At 52.4% G+C, this 17147-nt stretch overlaps 4 protein-coding genes across 4 annotated transcripts; 2 read left to right on the top strand and 2 right to left on the bottom strand.

Annotated features, from left to right (window-relative positions):
* Positions 1 to 909, bottom strand: N0V96_004777 (uncharacterized protein; the record flags this gene model as incomplete). Its single annotated transcript, XM_053199338.2, has 1 exon — positions 1 to 909. The coding sequence occupies one exon, from the start codon at positions 907 to 909 to the stop codon at positions 1 to 3; it is 909 nt and encodes a 302-aa protein (XP_053043217.1).
* A 609-nt stretch (positions 910 to 1518) lies between these two features.
* On the top strand, positions 1519 to 1767 carry N0V96_004776 (uncharacterized protein; the record flags this gene model as incomplete). The annotated part of the gene is made up of 2 exons (XM_053199339.1): positions 1519 to 1653; positions 1714 to 1767. 2 exons carry the CDS (start codon positions 1519 to 1521, stop codon positions 1765 to 1767), a joined length of 189 nt encoding a protein of 62 aa, XP_053043218.1.
* A 481-nt stretch (positions 1768 to 2248) lies between these two features.
* Positions 2249 to 3649, bottom strand: N0V96_004775 (uncharacterized protein; the record flags this gene model as incomplete). The annotated part of the gene is made up of 4 exons (XM_065757214.1): positions 2249 to 2894; positions 2948 to 3031; positions 3084 to 3416; positions 3471 to 3649. 4 exons carry the CDS (start codon positions 3647 to 3649, stop codon positions 2249 to 2251), a joined length of 1242 nt encoding a protein of 413 aa, XP_065613983.1.
* Positions 3650 to 15402: 11753 nt separating this feature from the next.
* BNA2 (tryptophan 2,3- dioxygenase) lies at positions 15403 to 16908 on the top strand (the record flags this gene model as incomplete). Its single annotated transcript, XM_053199341.1, has 1 exon — positions 15403 to 16908. One exon carries the CDS (start codon positions 15403 to 15405, stop codon positions 16906 to 16908), a length of 1506 nt encoding a protein of 501 aa, XP_053043220.1.
* Between the last annotated feature and the right edge of the window lie 239 nt (positions 16909 to 17147).

The raw sequence follows: 17147 nt of genomic DNA, 5'->3' as shown, positions 1-17147 counted from the left end.
TCAACCGGCAGGGCAGACGGTATCACCGCTCGCACCTGGAACCGCAGGTCCAAATACATCTCCCAGCTTCTCACCTAACCGCACAATGGTGTGCTCATAGACTCGTGCTGCGTCCATGTAAAGTGTGTCCTCGTCTTCGTCCCACGTCGCGTCCACCGCGTCTTCGAGTTCAGCGTCGCTATTCATGGAATCTTCGTCTGTCTCGTCGTTTTCTGTATCGTCGTCTCCGTCGCGCTCCTTGCTAAGGACCTCCACAATGACCAGTCGTGTCTGCTCCACCGAGCTACGACATCGCACCATGTCTGTCGTAGACATACCAGCTCTCATGCCGTTCTCAAAGCCGGGCAAAGTATCTTTAGTCTCGATGTCGCGTCCGATCAAAAGGCTTGCGAAGCAATGATCCAGTTTTTTCAAGATGGAGAAGGTAGCTTTCGGGGCGGGATTAAAGGCGTCAATCCACTGCGTGAAGTCGCTGGCAATGTTTAAGAGGAAGGGAATCTGTATGCTTGCTACAAGACAGAGTAAGCAATAGTACCGGCGTTTGACTCGAAGCAACGCCGATAGTTGAGGGAGGTAGGCGAGTTTCTCACGTGTTCCAGACAGCCATAGGACGTCGATGACGTTATGTAGGTCCTTGCAAAGCTCCGTGAAGCTCTTGTAGCCTATGACCTCGTCGCCGGGCTCGGCATTGCCATGCTTCTTGACATAACGACGATTGACGATGGCGAGACGTTCCTCAACGTACCGGCGTACCGTCTCTTCTTTGTTGGAACCGGGTCGGAGCGATCTGGCGCGGGGATGCGGCAAAGCCGCACTTGAGCGCGCCGAGCCACTGCTAGGAGCAGGTGAAGGGAGAGATTGTAACGGAAAGAAGCCGCCAGGACCCGCAGGCTGGGGAGTGTCAGGCATTGGATCTAAGTATTGTTGCCGGTTACTCCAGAGCCGATGCTGCTTTGCGCATTGTCCACGGGAAAACGTCCTCAGTCTTATACAGAGTCCTGCCCCTTCAATATTCTAGCGACGCGGCGCAGTGATGTATTGTTGTGCAGATTGGCAAGACAATTGCGACGTCTTTACGTAGAAATACCTGAGTAAGAGGGTAGTGGAGATAGGTAGGTACAGATAGGTATGGAGGGACTTATCTTGAGAGGGGCCATCTCACTACTTTTTGCACCTATTACTCCGTACATAAGGTTAGGTAGGTAGGTGACCTGGAAGAATGCCTCAAGGTACCTTAGGTAAGGTACCTTACTTTTGTTTTGTTATCTTATCTCCGATGAGAGCTATTGTTATCAGCCACAATGAGGCTCAGGTGCCTTGCCATATGTGGCTTGCGCATGGGTGACGTCCAGTCAAAAAAATTCGGCCCTGTACGCTTTCCGCGCGAAGTCAAGCCGACCGATCGCGTTTACAATCTCGCATCCCGCCCCTTGCTGCAATCACATCGCCGTGCACTACGACTCCAAGCTCAACTCGCCAATCCTTCATTCTTTGCGTCTTCAAATCCCACTCGTCGTCATGCCTGCCAAGAGAATCGTCGTCCAGAGAGACAGCCAGCGCTCTCGTCAGCCCAAGGGTTACTTCAGATCAACATACGATGCGTTGACTTCCTCTGAGAATGCACCCATCGTTCGCAGCGTCGCCATCTTCGGCGTAAGTCACCATGCACTTCCAGACCACCTATAGATTGAGCTCTGCTGACGTCCATTGTAGGCAGCTGTGACTTTCCTCTCCAGCTCCTGGGGCGAGTTCCTTCTTCCTCCGTAAGTTGCCTATCACCTTGAGCTACAATCCAAGGTCGCTAACGCTTCGATTTCGCAGTCAATAAAGATCTTTCTACAATCGAATGACGGCTCATGTATAATTACGTCCTTTTTGCCGCAATAGAAGCTGGCTGTACAATACTCGAAGAAAGGTAGCCTCGAGGCTACGGGAATTGGCATTTGAGGTCTGGTGTTGACCTCGAAGCCCCGGCCTGCATTGGCTGGCTTTAATAAATCTCACTCTCACGCAATGATTATTGTTTTGGATCCACTTGTGCCGTGAATATATTCAACCAACAGGGAGCAGGTACGGCGGTTGCTCCAGCACCGTCGCAAGAGTGTGCCTAGTTCGCCCACTATCTACTAGGACACTAGCAATTTGAACAGACAGTGCTATTATGGAACTCAATTGGGCGGCACGCAGCCGTATTAACTAAAAAGGTTCTACGCAGTAAAACTTCCTCGGCTCTACCGATTACCTCTCATCACATCAGCTCCGCGTTTGTGCAAGTCCCGTTGCACTTCTGATAGAGAGACATCGCAGCCCAGCCGCCGCACATCTCCGTCTTGCTACCCCCACAGGGCATATCGCAAGCTCCCCAGAGCCCTTTTTTGGGCTTCCGATCATCAGCTACCGAGTTACCGCACCAGCATTCTTTCGCATATTCAAGGCCGGCATACTGAAAGCCCTTTCCGTCACAGTACTTGATGCACGTATCAACCGTCATACTGTCACCGGACGTCTTGGCGCCCTGGAGAGTCCTAGTCTGTCCAGCCGGATCACGGCCACAACCCAAATATTTGTACTTGAGAGTACTCGTCACGTCCTTGTAACCCCATTTGGGTGCCGAGATCTGGGTCGTTGCACCGCAGCCTGATTCTGCCACAGCGTTGCCTGGGCCTCGTTGAATGCTGTTGCAACCTGGCAACTTGTCGAACTGGCCCTGGACTTGCTCGTCAACCTTGATGGGGACTTGGCAATTCCTTCGGGTCTCGTCGTCAAAAAACTGGAAAACTGGGCACTTCTCGATGCTGCCACCATTGTCGGTGCATTGCGTGATAGCCGCTTGGAGTACGTTGACGTCCCACCCATTAACGAAGTCGCCGTGCAAGCCATATCCAGTCGGGTCACTAGATAATGTAAGCAAATTTCCTGTTCATAAAAGTGAAGGTGAGGCACTGACCCATTAGACAATACAAACGGTTGCTTATCTCCGTACCACTTGTCCTTGAAGTCATTAACGCTGAAGATCACTTCGTAGAACAGACTAGCATACACATCAGCACCTTATAATCATGATATCTCTGGGGTTATCTCACGTAACGAATCTCTTGGGGTGAGTTGTAGGACATTTCCCGTTGTCAAGGCGATCCGGGTACGCCATATGGCTTTTGTGGTCAGGTGAATCGAGATTGACACCGTCCCAGCATGCAGGGAAGATTATCTGAAGACGGAGGCCATTCGGACAGTTACGATTGGGAAGCTCGCTCGTTGCAGGGCCGCTGTTGCCCAGGCACACGTAGGAGATGGCCCGCTGCTCTAGGGTGTTGTTGTAGCTTCGAAGCTTCGGATCACCTGCTAGCATCCGAAAGCCCTTGGGATACGCGATGAGCCCTTTGCTGTATTCCGGATCCTTGGCGTCCTGGCGGAACCTAGAATATTGGTCAGTCCTCTAGCTTCTTTCATCATCCTGTATCATTGCTCACAAATAGTAGGCAAGCATGCCTCCGGACTGGGAAACACTAGTGAATTTGCCGTCCTGGCCTTGATAGTAGAGGGTTGGAGTCCAGTAGTTGCTTAGATCGGCAGTCACCTTGCACGTTGAGCAAGTGGCAGCGCGAGCCTGCTCATAAGTCATACTGAAGTCGAAGCCGTTTCCACCCATGATGGTATGAACATGCCCTGAAAGAGCTCCCGGGTTGACAATGGGATCGGCGCGCTCGACAACTACCGGCTTTGAGCAAGGCATTATGAAGAAAGCAGCCGCTTTGCCGCTTGCCCAGAGCCCAACGAGAAGTTGCTTGCTTACTTTCATAATGGGCAACGGTAAGAGTGTGGCCGAAAACGAGGAGCCGCCGTGGAAAAGGAAGGAGACGTCAAGTTGAATTAAAAGAGGGAGCGACACAGGCTACCCAGGATTTGTTAAAGTCGGCTAACTGTGTCGCGGAATTTTGGTCAAAGATCAAAGTTCACCCAGCAAAAGTTGGAGTGGGGGCTTGGAAATAGACCGAAAGCTAATAGCTTCAAGGGAAGAGCTGAAAGGCCAGGCACGCAGGCGTACGTGAGGAGAAGCAATGGCGGCGAGTCTATGAGAAGAGGGCAAGTTGAAGCAGGCCACGGTGATCTTTTATCATTCATCTTCATTGCCCACTGCCAAACCCCCACCCACATCACAGGGTCTGGTCAAGGACCCAGACCGGGAGGCGCAGGAGGCTTCCCATCAATGCGGCCGTGACAATAGACACAGACAAGCCATTATCTAGAACTTGAGCTACCGTGGAAACAAGGAGGGGACCCGTCAGTGGAGGGGCATGACGAGTTGGCTGAGCCTAACCTGAATGCGTGCTTAACTTCGCCAAAGAGCTATAATGGCGTCGACAATTGGGGAAGCTCTGCTCAGCTCTTCGGCGGCGTTGGTCGGAGATGGCTCCGCGCTTTAGTTAAAATGGAGAGGTGATCGCAAGTAACGCTTACCCGTGAAGGTTGTGGTCCAGAAAAGAAGGGTATTCCGCTCAATCGTTCCGCTCGAGCTTAGCCTCCGTGTCAGACATTACCGCAGTTGTCTCTGATTCACCCATTGAGCTGATTGAGCCAAGAGTCAAGATTTCCAAAGACAAGGCGTCGCGAATCTGACGCAGGTCGAGATCCTACACTGACAAAGTCGCTGCTTTAGTCGTGGTGAGTGGGAAAATCCCGAGAGGAGACACCAAGGAAACAAGCTCGAAGCTTTGGGATGAACTGTCTTAGACACGTGGAATCTGATCATGACAGGGTCCATCTCGTCAGAAAATGCCCCTCACTAGCTACTTATGCAAGCATCCGCCGTCTGGCGAGCTTTCGGGCGGAAGGCGGATTGTGTGTGTAAGCCACTGCGTCGTGAGCAACCGGATTGGTCTTAGAATCGGCTTTTCAAGACCCAAACGGAGCGAGGACGAAATGCGGTTATCGACAAGGTGGATTTGTGTAGTGTAGGCTCATGGAGGACTGGGAAGCAAGGGATGTTGGACGGCCGAGTGCCAAGCTGGGAAGGCGCTAAACCGCCAACGAGAGACATTAAGAGGGCTAGGCTCTCACAATCCTCGCCTTGGGAGATTGGTCCTACGGGCCTCAATACGTTGTCTCCTTGTCTCAGTTTAGAACAGGTTGACCCGCTCCGCCTGGCAGGCTGTCACCTGTTCCCGGAATAATTGACGGCTGAGGAATGTTTTCGGATTTATCATTTCCTAATTCATGGCGCGAAATCCTGACGAGGACCGACCACCCGACCAAGTTGGGAATTCCTGAGACAGTAATGTGCCAAAATAACGATCGTGCATTACCGACCTGGTGAACGAAGTCTCTGATCTCATTATACTTACTGCCCGACAACCCGACGATTGGGTAGAGACCCGTTGCGCCGGGGTGCAGAAGCTGTATCTCCGCACCGGAAGTGGGGAATCGGGACCAGCGGCCGGGTCGGAGGTGTAAGTGGGCCTCACGGGCCGGAGGCAGACGTCAAGTGCAGTAGGCGTTTGCCAACTCTACCACCTGCCTTGCAACCTCCGGGCCACTCCTTTGCCTCACGGGCCTGACGGTGAGGCTTGAGCTTGAATATTCTCGCCTTCCCCTTGCGCCTCATCCGTCAACATCGCACCATCCCACTCGACTAGCCAAAGTATAGACCTTGGTGAACGGCAAACGCTTAAATGGACTACGTGACTGCATGGACCTCGTGGCTCTTCAAGCCAAGTCACTAGGAGGATTCATTGTAGTTTTTCGTACTTTCAGCCACCCATTTGCTGTAACTGACAAAGTGTGTCTAAGCCAATCTACGTGCTTGGCCAGAGGCAGGAGTAGGAGTGCCAGGCTACTGAGCCGCCACAGGGTGGGGGGCACTCACCCGTTGCGTCAGCAGAGGCTTACAATGTCAGGTTGATCTCCTGGTTTCAGCCCCCACCAAGAAACGATGATGGCAGGCAGACTAAATCTGACATAGACTTGCTTTGAGGATACCACGACTGCTTTGGCCAGACGTCTGGCCAACAAGCAAGATGCTGTCAACACGTACGCGCTCGTTTCTGGTTTGAACAAGGGTCGGATGGGAGCATGGTCCGTCGCTCTATCGATCATATGGGCAACCCCTCCAACCCGAACAGTGAACAACAGACCGGGTCGGCCATTTCTTTCGGTCCCGTTAGCTTGTCTGGCCAGCCAGGACACGGGCCTCCAGAGTTTGAATGGACGGAACAAGTGAGCCAGGCTGGGGTGGGCTCTCACAGGCTTCACTTGTAACTTCGAGTTGTTGTACCATTGCCCGAACTATTTTCTAACCTTGCCATCGCGGGCCTTGTCAAATGTGACATACGACCGAGCAATGTGTATGGTATCACTCGCAATAACAATAGACTTTGACTTTCATGTTTTCTTCCTCTGTACAATACCCTGGCAGTGCATTTTCCCCGATTTTCCGAGAGGGATCATTTGCCGCCATTTGCGACTATCTGACTTGTGAACAGTGTGCTCCACTTCTCGCTGCCATACGCCTTGTTTGTGATTCCTTTGCTTGCAGCTTTTACCTTCCGCTCTCAATGTTTGACAACTAAGGTCTTCTTGTAGAATTATTTGTATCATCTATCTCGGCATACCCACGTAACCCACGTGAGATCAGAGGCTGCGAATCACATGTAGCAATGTCAAGAAACACTCGAATTCACAAAGAAACTGATTCTCATTGTAAGGATGAGAGCAACGCGCCAGAGAGTCCTGTTTCACTTGTGAGTAACGTTGCCGTCAGTTCCGAAAGAGCTGACAACTAATTTTTCTTAGTGGCACTGCAAGCATACCTGATTTCAATCTCTTCGACCAAATTCTCGTGCTGAAGACATCTGTTGGTACGGCCGGGGACGGGAGTTTGGCCTCGAGTCCGATGATAATCGACGATCTTTACAAGCAAGACATTGGCACATGCGCCAAACATAGCTCCCAAACCGGTGCAAGCTTCATCTCGCTGCTGATCGTCGATGTCATGACACCCTCTATGAGACTCATTAAGGCTTCCCTCCGAGTTCACATCACTGCCCTCACCGTCAATACAGTCCGCATGGCGCTGCTAGTACTTTTCTTCTCTTCGCCCAACTGAACCAATTTCAATACGCGCTTTGATTCAGACTCCTCCAGCGTCACTGCATCTGACTCCCATTTGAGCATCAGACGGAAGCGACCTCGACAACCTTACACCTACTTGTCTAGGTATCACTTGAAATCCAGGCATGAGCTCTTGTTAAGTTATTGCCGAGGCGAGGCTCTGGGAAGGGTTTGTTGTTTTACTGTCTTGCTTCGTGTCAGAATCTACTGTAGGCCTACGTCTTGGTCTCTACATCATCCAGATCAATGCTATTTTGCTGATATCGCCCGCACATCCCGTATGGGTAGCTCAAGGTAGCAGCGTTGTCGGAGCAATTTGTGTTGCGTACTAACGCGTACTACTCAACGTCAGGCTTCTCATGCATCTGGTTGAGAACCGAGGCGTTCACCCAACGAGGCGATGGCTAAATGCGATGGAAGTATTAATCATCACGAACGGGACCCTGATGATCATACCCGGCGTATGGACTCGCGCACTAATTTACCCTCGGACTTATGTTGATTTGATTCGGTCCCCGTGTAGTTATCTCACTTCCTCGAATCGGGGCTCCAGGTAAAGCCTCGAGTTGGGCGCGCTGACTTTTACGTTGGTCGTCATCTTTCTGCCCCTAGGAACCCTAACAGCTTCTCGCGCCTCGGTTAATCCCTCGCAAAGAGAATCGCAGCCGGGTCTCTGTGTGACAACTTCAGTTACACCTTACAAGACACCTCTGACCACCGGAACACGACCTCACACATGCTGGAGTGGGGGGCGGTGCCGTTATATCGCACATAGAGTCCAGCCGTCCCCGCAAACACGATCAGACTGGTAGCATTGACTTGATCGACATCGATTTGCAGCGAATCGACTGTGACGATCCTGAGGAGGGGCGCGGAAGAAAAAAGCGAAGGGTGAGAATTTATGAGGAGTGCGTATCAGCCAACAGTTGAGTTCACGTGGTGTCTGCCATAGCGAGAAAAGACGCAAATGAACGTGTTTTGGAATACGTGGGCTTGCCTCACCAGGGCACCCACGGTCGGGTTCCGCTAAACCCTCGACTCACAGTTGCCTCGTTCACGTGTGGTATTGCAATCATATCAACAGTTGATCAACACAGAGGATGAGGTAATGTCCAGCCAGGTAATAGGCCTGTTCCTGTGCTACGCCACCTTGGCTCCGAAAGACGCAAGTAAAAGCTTACAGAGTGTCTTCGACTTCTTAAATTACTTATACGGCACGATAAAACTTTGACCTGGGTTTGTGTTAAGCGTAGACTTACTTGTTTCTATCTGCGTCATACATGAATGATACCTCGAGGACCAAGGAGAAATTTCGAGTAGGTACCTTCAGATAACAAAACAATTTCTCTCATTCCCTAGAAGAACCACGCCTAGCCACCAAGATCATGTCTCGTAAGAAGTCGTCAAATTCATCTAGGGTATCGAGGTACCTTCCGATCTGATCCGCACTAACCAAGGTGGACGGAAGGCGCGGCTCCATCAATCAAGGACGGAATAGAGGCTGTGAGGTAGGACATTTCAAGGTTCTCCTGCCTCATATCAGACCTGATAATCATGTATGAGTAAGAAGGAGTCTGCCAATGCACATGGCTGGAGAGCCTCTGCTCAATCATGGCAAGTACAGCGACGAATGACGCACCTAGCGACCGAATACCGTCACTCCAACATACAATTTCATCACGACCCGCTTCTTACAGCAATACACAACTTGTTGGTTCTCAAGCGGTAAGAATCTTGTTGCATTCCTGTTCCTGCCACACAATCTGCCAGCACTCTCTTCAAAAGCGCGCTCCTATGGAGAGCCACCTGCCGATATCACCCACAAAGACAAGATGCTCGCCGCCAAAGGATTTTGTACGAGAAGACATGAAGCCCGCACCTCTTCGACTCTCTCCAAAGAGCAAAGAGATAGGAGAAGTATCCGGTGTTTCACAACAACAACCAGGTACAGGCTTCATCAAGAGTGCAACACCTACCGATGAAGCCACCACGACTAAACGAGCCACCGACAAATTGCCCATTCATCAAATACAGCTGAAGAACCCGCCCTTGGCTGCTATCGTATCAAAGTTCGAGATACTTGATGTCATGACGGATCTCGAGAAACAAGCTACAACCAGTCATGGAGCATTGAGTGTAGAAGTGTCTCGTTTGCCAGCCAGGAATAGCGTCGTCCATAAGGAGTTAGGTGTCTGTATAAAATCTGGTCTTGCAAAGGAATCACCTCCTGGACTGGGTTCTGAAGAAGTGGGGGAGTTACAGTCAACCCCAAGCCCGAGCGAGATCTCACCTCGTCGGAGTTCGTCATGCGAGCCACAGAGTACTTCACAGACTGGAATACAACCGGCTGTAGTACAAACCGCCTACTTTTTTGATCCATTTACTGGAGAGAGGCGGCCTGACAAACCTGGAGGATCAGCCGATGGAAGACAGAGAAGTCTTGTAGCTGAAAGACGACAAATGTTCGAAGCTCCTATTGGTAAGTTTGACACCCAAGGTAATGCTGGTCTACCCGGGATGCTGACAACGTGCATAGACGGCGTCAGGAAAAGCCTCCCACTGCCAATTCCTGGCAAAAACGGTGTCATGCCCCAAACACCGACACCAACTTATACACTTCCCCGGACCAAGACCTGGAAAACGAGATTGAGCGATATCGAGACTCCTCAAGATAGCTCTCGAGCTAGAGCAGAGCCACCTTTGGACCCAAGGCCTGTCAATGCCGATGAACAACCAAAAGCGGCAGTGGAAGGAGGTTGGACCCGGAGCATTTCGAAGAGCCTTGGATACAGTGCTGGCCAAAGAACTCGTCCGACTCGCGAGAAAACGCAAAGGGAGTATACCACTGCCTCCAAAGGACAGAGAGATAGAGGGAAGCTCTTCGGGCTTTGGCCCCGAGCCATGGATGCCCTCCATTCACGAGACGCTTCGACCTCGGACTCGGAGCAAGTAGCTACCAAAGCACCAGACCGACCAATGGATCAGGTAGCTCTTGAGACCACCCAGTCCGTAAGCAGGAATAGTACGAGGTTGTCGGTTCCGCAATCAGAAACTTTTGAATCCCAAGAGAAGCCAAACTCAGGACACGCAACTTCCATAATAATGCTACCGGAGTCATCCGGCAATGCTGCTACCGTGACAGCGCAAAGCAAAGTGGCGAGTCTCAGAAGGCTGTTCGACAAAAGCGCCAACGATACTGGCCCAAAAAGCGGCTCGCGACTGAGGCGCAGTCATACTGGGCCAACAAAAAGGTCGTCTGCTCACGGCAACTCACGGACGGCCTTGCGATCTGGCCACGAACAACAGGTGCAATATGAAGTATCCACGGATGGTGCTATAAGCCGTTCTCCCCAATCAATGGCGGGCGCTCACGTATCTAAAGAATCGACATCCTCTTCTTTGAAGGATCGAATCAATACTTTAGAAGCCATTTGCCGGATCGATGAGGAGATGAGGCCCTCAACCAACAAAATGATATTGGCGCCAAGATCGAAAACTGCGGGACCAGAGCGCGAGGCAGACAGCCCGAAAATTCATCCCGAGACTCGATTCGAAAGCCTCGGATTCAAGCGGGGTCGCGAAGTATGGCGGAAGATATCCGCATCATGGGAGAAAGGCAGGCTAGAGGAAGGCAAGAGAGATGGAAATGACCACACAAAGCAGAAAGTGGCCAAGTCACCAGAGCCCCCTACCTGGCAAGGCTCCTACCTGACTGCTGCTCGATCAGATGACAAACATCTAGCCAAATGCTCGCCAGAGGAGCCCAGCACTCGAAGCCTGGCTGCGTGTGCGTCTGCGTCAACGAGAGACAGCCCCCTCCGAAAGAGCACGTCGGCCATTCCCCGGGAGTGTCTGAGCACTGGTGCTAGTCTTGACGGCTGTTCAGCGGAAGAAAAGGGAGCCCTGCCTCTAAGTACCACTGGTCCAGTCGCTGCTTCTAATTGGTGGCAACTTGTGTCATCATCCTCTCACGCACCTTGGAAGACCACGTGGGAAGCTCTGTCAGGAGATGCTCATGGAATTAGTTGGGGTCGATGGCGCACACCACGAGACAGAGGAATCGTGGCGGCCGGTGCCAAATGTAGAATGCACCATCCTCGGCCATTACCTACTGTGCAGCTGGGTAAAACGCGCAAAGCTGCCACTCGGCAAAGTGGGACGAATATCAGTAGCAGTAACTGATTCAATGCCGGACGGGCTAGCTAGCAGTGTTCTTCGGTGATGCCTTAACATGGAGCAGAATATCGTTTGTATTGTACCGGCGGGAGAGACCTGTGAGATGAAGGCTGCAAAGCTATGGGGTATAGTACTGGGAAATGGCCAGCAAAGGGATCACCGGGCACAAAGAGAATAGTCTCAATGAAGTCGTGCGCTGCCAAAGTACTCAACGTACTGAAATCTCATGATATTGGAGCGTTACGTCTCTGCTCGACTAAGCTGTCAGCCCCATCCCCTTTCCTATTTTGCGAACTAAAGCTTTCTTCAGATACCACTCCCTAGCGAGGGATCGTGTCGTCTTAGCAAACACAGCTGGTGATACCCTTCCGCGTTCCACGGCGCGGCCTAAAACAAAAATTGTATCCCCGATGGCTTTCTCTTCGGCCACCAAAGCGTATAACTGGTTAGCTACGACTGTGGGAGCTACCAGAAGCTCGTCGATATCAGGCGCCGTTTGGCGTTTTGATCCCTCGATAACAGAATCGGCTTTCCGCAGCGCGTCGATCAGAATATTAGCGTTGGACTGAAGCAACCCCGATGTTTGATTTATGGTCCCCATCTCCGACTGAAGTGTTGAGAAGGCAGATATCATAGCTGTGCGTTGCGCCTGTAAGCCTGCCATGCTGGAGTCATTCTGCTGTCTGCTACGTTGTCGAAGGGAGTGAAGCGTTTGCGCTAATTGGTGGAGCAATGCGTCCTTTTCCGGGTTCGGTGGAATCGGTGGCGCGGGAGCTGACGACGGCGAAGGTATGCTCAGAGTGAGGGGTGCATCGAGCAAATCTGGTGGTGGCGGCGGCTTGACAACCTGCTGTTGTGGCGGCGGATGCTGCTGTAGTTGCTGCGGCGGCGGTGGTGCCTGATACTGCCCGGCTGGTTGCCAACCTGGAGGTGGCCCTCCGTATTGCTGAGACGTTTGCCGGTAAGACATGGGAACGGTGGAGTGACGAGGGGCACCGGATTGAGAAGGGTGCCCGGAACGTAATTGCAGTTGCTGTGCAGTGTCTTCAGTTTGGTGCGGAGACGAGACGAGGGGCGGCGGCGGTGGATGAGAGGACGGTACGGGTGGTAGTGGCGGTGCTGAGTCGTACCGAGAATGCGCTTGGCTTTGTGGACGACTTGATTCTTGCAGATTAGGCCCTCCTTGGATACTTTGACGAGTGGCACTTGGGGGTAGAGGTGGGAGAGGAGGACCGTGTCTGGCATCTAGGGGAGGTGGTGGGCTTCTGTACGGTTCGGTGCTTGTCGTTTTGGGGGGCGGAGGCGGAGGTCGCGATGCGTCTGTCAGGGTTTGAGTAGGCGGGCGACTCGACGGACGAGCAGCCAGCTCATGTGGACGAGGCGAAAAAGGGGGAGGTGTTTGGGCGTGTGATTGCGGTGGATGCGATGCCACGGGCGGCGGTGGTTGATGTGAGCCTTGTGGTCGGGCAATGACTGGTGGCTCTTTGGCAAAGATATCTCTCAAGATGGCCAGAAAGTCAAGAATCGTGGATTTCTAGCACACTAGCCGTCAGAATGGGAGAACGACCCTCACGGCCCAGGGCCGGAAAGATGAAAATGAAGACATACATCCCAGAAGGCAGCCCAGCCTACGAGGTATGGGTGATAGACTTGGCCCTGAGGATCTACATGCTGACCGGGGCGCACCATCATGGACTCTGTTGGAGTGACATAGACCAATGGAGCTTCTCGTGGGTAGGCATGAGGCACCCAGACAGATATGGGAAAGCGATATGTGGTGCCTCTAAATATAACGGGTATGGTACCAGAGAGGCGGAGAAGTAGGGCTGACGAGCCATTATCGTAAGCTATGAACGGTATTAGCACGTATTCAGCAAGGGTTTATGATCGCCATCGAGGGGTGTACTGTGAACGTCGGTGCGCGGTGACAGAGATGGGTAGTGGGAGAGCGCCTGGGCTACATCGTTGTAGGTGCGATTCACATCGTGGTATTCCTGTGTCAGGGCCGCGCGTTAGTCCAGCGCAACAGAGCCAGGAGTTGAAAACAACATACGCTTGTCAAAACACTGTAGAGCCAGTTCAGGATATGTTGCGGCACGGGCATCGCAGAGACGCAGCGAGAGCTCCGGCACGAGGGGAGCCGATACGGAGCTCGGGCAAGAGGCGAGTGGAGGTGGAAACGGATGCGCAAGCGGCGAGCGAAGGAAGGTGCGACGCGGATTCAACTCATAGGTGCATGCCGGGGGGCCCTAGGAGTAGAGAAGGGTTGTGATGCGGCAGCGGTCTCTAACAGCAAGGTCCGGTGTAAGAGTCGGCACGATCGGGTAGGCGTTCGGCAACGAGAGACGTCGGACAGCGAAATTGGACGGCGCCGGTGGTGGATTTCGCGGACACCTTGCAACGGTGGAATGGTTCCTAACCAGTGGAGGTAGGTAGGTTGGACATCGGTGGTTGGGCGCCGGTGGTGGATGGCAGGCCGCAGATGACGCACCTCAGCTTGGGTGGAAAAGGTGGGGGGCCGCCGTGAAGGTCTCCCCGCGTCGCACCTACCTACACCATGTAGTCAAATTCCATTATACCTGTTACCTGAGTTAACACGTACATAGGTTCTTCATCCTGGTGTTCAATTCCAAACATGACTCAAGCAAAGGTAGGTTAGGGTTGGACGGAAATCACCATTCATCCATCAGTGCGGCTAAACTCAAACACCAATGGCCCGTCATCATCATCATCAGTTTGCATCGTCTAGGTACATCACAGCCATACAGTCAGAAATGCTTGTATCGGGACATGCGTCATCCTGTATGTTTGCTTCCTTTGGAATGGGGTTGGAAATATAAAATTGCGCCATGCGTGCCTTGGACCGAAAGCGCAAGGTATCAGAGCTTGTGCAAGAGACCTTTTTATCAACGTCAAGATAGCGAGTTGGGCTGATGACGGCAACAAGCAATGAGGCAAATCTAGAAACTATTATTCCACTTCGCAGCGTGACCCGCTGATCGCTGGCTGATGGTGGCCGGCATCGGACCCACACGGCCGTTGATAATCTCAGTTGGTCTCATGTTGTGCAGTTGGCTGGATGAGAGGCCGAGCACGGAGCAGGCCCATTCTAATCCAATGCTGGCAACCTGCTTGCCTAACATGTTTCGGGTTGGTCGGGTCCAGCTCCAGTTCCTTTTAGCATTCGTTTTGACACGCTTTGTAATCTTGGATTGTTCTCGGTCTTGCTGACATTTTCAACGCTCCAAAAGCCATCTATCCTACATAGCCGTGGACCTTGGTAGCCTCTATGCATACTTTGTACGCCTCCTGGTACGGAGTATAATCGTGTTGTTACGGTAAATCCCGAAAGCTGTCTTCCTTACGCTGGATCCCTTACTTCACGGATACATTGGCTTGGTGGTGCCACAATCATTCTGAAGGTATTGAATCATTGGATGTCATGTTCACTCATATGGTGCCACTTGCTCGGGGTACGTGCCCCGCTAACTCATTGTATGTACCGTCCATGTTTCGCATTGGGCGCTTTAACCGCTCCAAGGAGGCGGCACAAACACTCGATTCTACTACCTAGCAGAGTTACCTAGTCACCTAGTCTGGCATCCGTACTCTCCGCCGTCACATTTCTTCACCTGCAAAGAAGAAAAAATGGTCTCGGGGGAGACCCTGGAACCCATTTCGCCTGTCCAATCCCACTTAGCCGATGGGGACCGCTGCGCGCATTATTAAATAAAACAACCGGCACACGCACACCCCTTCCGCTGGAGTTGCCTACAACTTTTGTTTCTTTTCACGGTCGACATTGGCTTTTTGGAAATTAACAACAACTTGGAAGTGTTTCCGCTCAGCTCTCACATTACGTTGAATGCTTGCTGTTCCAAGGATCTTTCGCACGGCTGAGGAGTATTCCAGCAAATTCTGGATACTCCTTGCGTCAGGACCTTTTTGAACACTGTCTAATACCTCACTGAACCGCATTCATAACCAACTCTCAAAAGTCAAAAAACATTCATTGGAGTATCGATAGCCTTTCGAATTCTCAGCAACTCGCTCGACCACACTCGGAAACTCGTTTCACCAGCAACAGAAGCAATACCACGGTATAGACAACACTCGACTATGCTACCCCCGATCCCTGAGCTCTCCGACTATGGAATCTCTGCAACCCATGGATTCCTGCCGGACGTTCTCCCATTGACGCGGCTGCCGGACCCCTACTATAACAAGTGGGAGGCCATTGTCGCCAACTTACAGGCACTCGTTCTCAGCCGCCGCCTTCGTCCGGTTGTCGACCGCTTGCCTGTTCTCTCCACCATCGGTCTGGAACACGACGCAGAATGGCGGAGAGCCTACTCTTTGTTGTCCTTCATGGCCCATGCCTACATCTGGGGTGGCGATGAGCCTTGCGATCATCTCCCGCCCTCCATCACCGTCCCCTTCCTTAAGGTCTCGAATCATCTCGAGCTGCCCCCGGTTGCTACCTACGCCGCATTGTGTCTCTGGAACTTCAAGCCTCTTTTTGTCGACGAGGACATTGACAACCTCGAGAACCTAGCCACCCTCAACACTTTTACAGGCTCTCTTGACGAGTCGTGGTTCTACCTCGTCTCTGTCGCTATCGAGGCCCGCGGCGGTCCCATCATCCCCCTCATGCTGGGCGCCGTGGCTGCTGCTCGCCAAGGAGATGTCTCGACCGTCACCCGGAGCTTGCGCACCTTTGCCGAGCGGCTGACCGACCTGACCATCATCTTGCAACGTATGCATGAGAGTTGTGATCCCAACATCTTTTACAACCGCATCCGCACCTTTCTTGCTGGGAGCAAGAACATGGCCGAAGCCGGTCTTCCCGACGGCGTCAACTATGACGATGGCTCTGGAAAGGAGGACTACCGTCAGTACAGCGGCGGTAGCAATGCTCAGAGCAGTCTGATACAATTCTTCGATGTCATCCTTGGCATTGATCATCGCCCAACGGGCGAAAAGCGAGATCCCTCGACCGAGTCTGAGCGCGAGTCTAGGGCTCCGGTTCCAAAGCACAATTTTATCATGGAGATGCGTCGGTACATGCCCGGGCCCCATGCTCGCTTCCTCAAGGATGTATCTGGCGTTGCCAACATCCGCGAGTTTGTCGAGACTCACAAGCACCAACGCGACTTGTGCCTTGCCTATGATGCTTGTCTCGCCATGCTCAGTGCATTCCGTGACAAGCACATAGCCATCGTCACCCGCTACATCATCCTCCCTTCACGCGAGGTGCGTGCTCGCAGCAGGTCGAGAAGTCCTGAGGCGACGCGCTTGCGTATTAACTTAGCCACGGCCTCGCGCCAACGTCAGTCGAACGCCCAAGGTAACAACTTGCCGGCTGCTGACGGCAAGAAGAACTTGAAGGGCACAGGTGGTACTGCTCTCATCCCGTTCTTGAAACAGGCGCGCGATGAGACAGGTGAACCGGCGATCGAAGAGTGGACCCGTCGCTTCATGCGTAGAACTGTAAAGTCCGAGGGCAGCGGCGATTTCTTCTTGGGTAAACCAGACCAGCCTAGTCACAGCGTCGAAGTTGGAGTTGGAGGCTTAGCGGGGACCTGGACCATCGATGATGACTTTGGTGGCATCTGTCATTACTGATGCAGACATCGGTGCTGCTGGATAGATGTAGATGTATGCGCTACTGGCGTGAAACCCAACGCGCAACACGTTGCTCGAAGTGTGTCTAGAGACGTTCGGGAAATCAGTTCATAACTACTAGTTGAACAGAGTTGACTCCTTCTACTGAGACTTTGATACCCGTGCTTGACGGCCTTGTTGGCCCATACTTATAACAAGGCAGTCGTCATGTTTGCTAATTGGTTGCTTCAGTGCCTAGT

This window comes from Colletotrichum fioriniae (assembly GCF_027942845.1).
Source record: "Colletotrichum fioriniae strain IMI 355084 chromosome Unknown scaffold_5, whole genome shotgun sequence".
NCBI lineage: Eukaryota > Fungi > Ascomycota > Sordariomycetes > Glomerellales > Glomerellaceae > Colletotrichum > Colletotrichum fioriniae.
The sequence above is the reverse complement of the archived record's forward strand: the minus strand, read 5'-3'. Positions and strand labels throughout refer to the sequence as shown.